The 5508-nt window shown below is 47.1% G+C and overlaps 1 protein-coding gene across 1 annotated transcript in view; it reads left to right on the top strand.

Annotated features, from left to right (window-relative positions):
• Positions 1 to 3091, top strand: part of LOC309569240 (uncharacterized protein) — a gene marked incomplete at its 5' end in the record, with an annotated part of 59398 nt that extends 56307 nt beyond the window's left edge. Inside the window, 3 exons of the mRNA XM_082274992.1 lie at positions 718 to 828; positions 1253 to 1369; positions 2811 to 3091. Coding sequence (XP_082131118.1) covers positions 718 to 828; positions 1253 to 1369; positions 2811 to 2978 — 396 coding nt within the window. The 3' untranslated portion in view covers positions 2979 to 3091. The remainder of the gene's footprint in view (positions 1 to 717; positions 829 to 1252; positions 1370 to 2810) is intronic.
• Between the last annotated feature and the right edge of the window lie 2417 nt (positions 3092 to 5508).

The following is a 5508-nucleotide window of genomic DNA, read 5'->3' as shown; positions in this document are numbered from 1 at the left end:
AAGAGGGTTTGAAGGGCTCCGTTCCAAGGAGCTTACAATCTAATAGCATGAAAGGATTTGTGGGTTTCCTTTAAATGAACACTGCTCTACATGATAAAATAATTATCTTTATTAATGATGGTATGTGAAAAAGAGACCTACCTAGTCTCCATGAATAAGCCCCTTTTGAGTGAAATGCGTCGGGCAGGTGAATGAGAGGCGGGATTGTGCAGTGGATCTGTGTGACCTGAAGGAAGTTTGTAAGCACTGTGACATCATCAGTGGGCGGTCATTTTCTGTCGGGCATACTTTTGTAGAGCAGAGACTCACTCCAAGGTGGGCACCTGATGCAGACCAGGAGATTAGGGAGGAGTGAGCGTTTCTGCAGTTGTAGGGAAAGGAAGTCTTTAAAAGTCGAACATCACAGCAAAACCCTGTGTATGACAGCCTTAGCGTGGGTCCCATCCAGGCCACACCCCTGTGCTTTGACTCCACCCCTGGGGAGGTGTTCAGTAGTCCCGCCCTAGGTTGCCAATGTCCCTCCTCCATAGATACAGTGCAGTGAGTGAGTGTTGTCACCCCAGGACAGGAAGTGTGTTACTGGCAGGATCATCAGGTGAAAATAAAGCAGAAAAACCCTGAAGAATAAAATGAATGCAGCCACAGCTAAGGACTGGCGAGCTGCAATCAGTTTTGTTTCTGGGTTTAGATACACTTTAACCCCGTTTGTGTCCCCAGACAATGACCAGCGAGCTGTCCCAGCTGCAGTTGGACTATGACCGGCTACAGGAGAAGAGCAAACAGCTGGAACTGACCTTTAACCTGGAGAAGAGCCAGTTCAGGAACCAGGTAAATCTGTGGGGGATTAAAGCAGAACTCCGGGATAGGCAAATATTATCTAAATATGGGGGGCGTGTACTCTTACCTGAATCCTGGGGGTCTACTTATAAAAACTTTGCCATTGGAATGTCTCAGCATTTACACCGCCCCCACCAATAATCCCTGTATGTGTCTAATATGTGCATTTCCTATAATCGTCAGCTCCATCTGGTGGCCATAATGCAGCATTTTCCTAACATACAGAAACCAGGAAAATACCGCATTATGGCCACTAGATGGAGCTGGAAATACACAAATTAGACTGAGGTTATGAGGGGTTGTTTCCAGAACATTTGCTCAGCTTTAAGTGTCATTAGGAGTGTAATGGATGGAGGAGGGGCGGGGTTAGTGATGTTTTGTGATTGAATTCATTTCCATTCTCTTCAATCCGCAGAGCGTGGAGATTGGGAGCCTGCTATTGGCTGTGATTAACCTGGCTGAGCAGTGCCAGATGAAGCATTATGGACCTCTGGCTGAAGTCGACCTCAACGAGAAACTGGACATGGTCAAAGTGAGAGCCGAAACCTATACTGAGCATTGCTGCTTCTTATTATTAGGACTTTCGTTTTAATGTAAAGGCTGAAAATAAAACCCTGACCTCCATACAAATCCTAATACAGACCTCCACAACAGACCTCCATAGAGACCTCCATACCTCCATACAAATCCTAATACAGACCTCCACAACAGACCTCCATACCTCCATACAGACCTCCATACAGACCTCCATACAAATCTCCATACAAATCTCCATACAAATCCTAATACAGACCTCCATACAGACCTCCATACAGACCTCCATACAAATCTCCATACAGACCTCCATACAGACCGCCTGCTCAGGTCTTCAAGCTGAAGTTTAGTCAAAAAGTTAAAAAAAATCAGCACAAGGGGCGTTCCTTACAGTCAATGAGCAGTGTCCCTTGTGCTGCTGGCTGAGGTTTTAGTTGAAATCCGAAATCCTTTGATTCCCGCCCCTAGAGCTGTAAACTTTCAGTGCAGCAGTTATTAGAGCCGAGGGACCTGTCACATGCACTCATCAAGAGTGCCAACTATGCCCACCCTTTCCACTACCCTCCTCTATTCATAGAAGCTGTAGTATAGCTTTCACCACTGAAGAGAGCTCTATGTAGTATGGGCAGATGAATGAAATGAAATGTCAGGCATGTGGGCTTGGTGGGAATTATACTGGGGGGGCATTTTTGGTTGTATATTGTATTCGTCGAGCCCTAAACTCTGTGTTACACTTCTCCTGACCCCTGCACTCTTTGTACTGCACACTCCTGACCCCTGTACTCTCTGCGTTACACACTCCTGACCCCTACACTCTGTGATACACATTCCTGACCCCTGTACACCCTGCGTCACACACTCCTGACCCCTGTACTCCCTGCGTTACATACTCCTGACCCCTGTGTTACACACTCTTGAACCCTGCACCCTCTGTGATACTCACTCCTGACCCCTGCACTTCCTACGTTACAAAATCCTAAACTCTGCACTTTCTGCATTACACACTCCTGACCCCTGGACTCCCTGTATTACATACTCCTGACCCCGGAACTCTCTGTATTACATACTCCTGACCCCTGCATTACACACTTCTGACCCATGCACTCCCTGCATTACATACTCCTGAACTCTGCACCCTCTGTGATACTCACTCCTGACCCCTGCACTTCCTGCGTTTCAAAATCCTAAACTCTGCACTCTCTGCATTACACACTCCTGACCCCTGTATTCCCTGCCTTACACACTCCTGACCCCTGCGCTTTCTGAGTTACACACTCCTGACCCCGGGTGACGCATATCCTGGGTACGCCTCTGTTGGCGGATAAAACACTTTCTGTATCTCGGCATGTAGCTCTTTCCAGAACTTCTTCTTGTGGGTTTCTTTGGATCTCACATCCGATACATTGTAACATTCAGTCTCTCCTCCTCCATATTTCCAGGAATACATTCTGGAGAAGATCCAGATCGAACGTCTGGCCAAGAAGCCCTACGAAGAGCTCCAGGTATTGTCCAATCCGGAGGAATATCTGAGGAGACAGAAGAAGGCGGCCAACAAGGAGTCCCAGAAGAAGAAAGGTCCCAAGAGGGCGATCTCTGCCCAGAACTGATATCCTAATAGGAGGAATCCCCTGCCGGCTTCTTCTACCTCTCAGAGACCTCGGTGGCACCACTGGGGCCCACATCTCACCTCCATAAGCCGTAGCGCTGCCCTTAGGCTAGGTTCATACCTATTCACTGAAAAGCGATCCACATGTAAGGCGGGTCTTCATCGTTGGCTGAATTTGGCACCAAAGTCCCTACCCCCGCTCCAGCCCTGCTAACACTCCACTTCACCCGGCCTCCTGCCCTGTCTGGGGCTTACATGTGCTAGCTGGTCATATCCTCATAGGTGGGGGGAGTGTTGGCTCCCATCCCCCAAGAGAGTGTGTTCCGCTCCCCACCTGAAAGACCTCATTTACTACAACCAGACACTATTCTGGTACAGAGACACCTAGTGGCAATTTAGCTAACCGCGCCTGCTTACAAACGGTGGAGCGCTTATCAGGGTGTGACTAAGCAGTCGCTGTCGAGTGTTCAGGGGGGTGGGGGGGTGATCCCGGTGATACCGCCACCTCCTGAATGCCAAGCTGCAATTTTTACAGAGGGGCTAATGTGCCGCAAGCACAGGCCAAGCATTCAGCTCCAGGTTACGGTGCAGCCTCATTGATTTGAATGGCATTGCAGCCACTGCATGTGAACAGCCCCCCCTCCGGCTGTATTGTGGATGTTAGGTAGGTGATCAGGGGATGGTAAAACTGTAATTCAACCATCTGTTATTAAATTCCCCCCCCCCCCCCCCCCCTGGATGGCCATGCGAGAGAGGCCAAAATCAGTGCTAAATTCATTACTGTTTATTCTTATTATGCTGATTTTTTTATTCATCTTTTTTTTATATTTTGTATTTGTTGTTTTGTATCTCTATTTCAGCTCCCTTCACATCTGAGCATTTTTTACTGCGTTTGCCGGAATGCAGAAATGCATTACGACCCATACAGGCTGCTTTCACGTTGAAGAAACGCATCAAATACGCATTTCCAGTCAGTTTTCTGGTTTCCTGACTGGTGAAACACGGACATGTGACTCAAAACACAGGAAAAGCGCTGCGTTTCTGACGCATTTTCCAATCATTCGATTCCAAAAATGCAGCAAGCGGGACTTTGGAAAAAAAATGCAACTGATGTGAAGAGTTCCATAAGATTTTTACCCTCAGTTTACATCTGTGCATGTGGCTGACAAATACTCTGTCATGCAACAATGTATCCAAATTCATTTGAGATCATAGCCCTTTGTTATGAACGCTCTGACCCCCCCCCCCCCCAAACTCTGACATTGGGAAATAATAATCTAATAATAGCATTCGTTGACTATAATGAACATTTTCAGTCTTCTTTCACTACCTGGTGCACACCGGGAGGGCAAAGTGTCTGCAAAATGCTTGTGAAGACAAACCTGTACTTACCTGCTGATTGGACTCCGCCCCCGGGTGCCTGCTGATTGGACTCCGCCCCCGGATGCCTGCTGATTGGACTCCGTCCCCCGGATGCCTGCTGATTGGACTCCGTCCCCCGGATGCCTGCTGATTGGACTCCGCCCCACGGATGCCTGCTGATTGGACTTCGCCCCCCGGATGCCTGCTGATTGGACTCCGCCCCTGGATGCCTGCTGATTGGACTCCGCCCCCGGATGCCTGCTGATTGGACTCTGCCCCCGGATGCTGTTTCTTTAAAAATCTCACTGTATTTAAACTGTAAATATTTTGTAAATTGTAATATAAATAAACATAAAAACTGATCAGAACATTCTCATTATTTATCTACCTGGATGATCTGTTTATCAATAAACTTGAATCTGCCCCATTCCTCTCCCCCTCATCCACATCCTAACATATATATATATATATATATATATATATATATACACACATACATACATATATATATATATATATATATATATATATATATATATATACACACACAGTATCTGACAAAAGTAAGTACACCCCTCACATTTTTTGTAAATATTTTATTCTATCTTTTCATGTGACAACACTGAAGAAATGACACTTTGCTACAATGTAAAGTAGTGAGTGTACAGCTTGTATAACAGTGTAAATTTACTGTCCCCTCAAAATAACTCAACACACAGCCAAACCGCTGGCAACAAAAGTGAGTACACCCCTAAGTGACAATGTCCAAATTGGGCCCAATTAGCCATTTTCCCTCCCCCGGTGTCATGTGACTCGTTAGTGTTACAAGGTCTCAGGTGTGAATGGGGGGCAGGTGTGTTATATTTGGTGTTATCGCTCTCACTCTCTCATACTGGTCACTGGAAGTTCAATATGGCGCCTCATGGCAAAGAACTCTGAGGATCTGAAAAAAAAGAATTGTTGCTCTACATAAAGATGGCCTCCCCCCCCCCCTCTCTCGTCTCCCTCCCTCTCTCTCTCTCGTCTCCTTCCCCCTCTCTCTCTCTCTCGTCTCCCTCCCCCTCTCTTGTCTCCCCCCCTCTCTCTTTCTTGTTTCTCTCCCCCCTCTCTTGTCTTTACCTGCTCTCTCTCTCATCTCTCCCCCCCTCTGATCTCTCTTCCCCTCTCTC

The sequence above is a fragment of the Pelophylax lessonae genome (genome assembly GCF_965119305.1).
Source record: "Pelophylax lessonae genome assembly, chromosome: 13".
NCBI classification, from domain to species: domain Eukaryota; kingdom Metazoa; phylum Chordata; class Amphibia; order Anura; family Ranidae; genus Pelophylax; species Pelophylax lessonae.
This window is presented reverse-complemented; position numbering and strand designations above follow the sequence as displayed.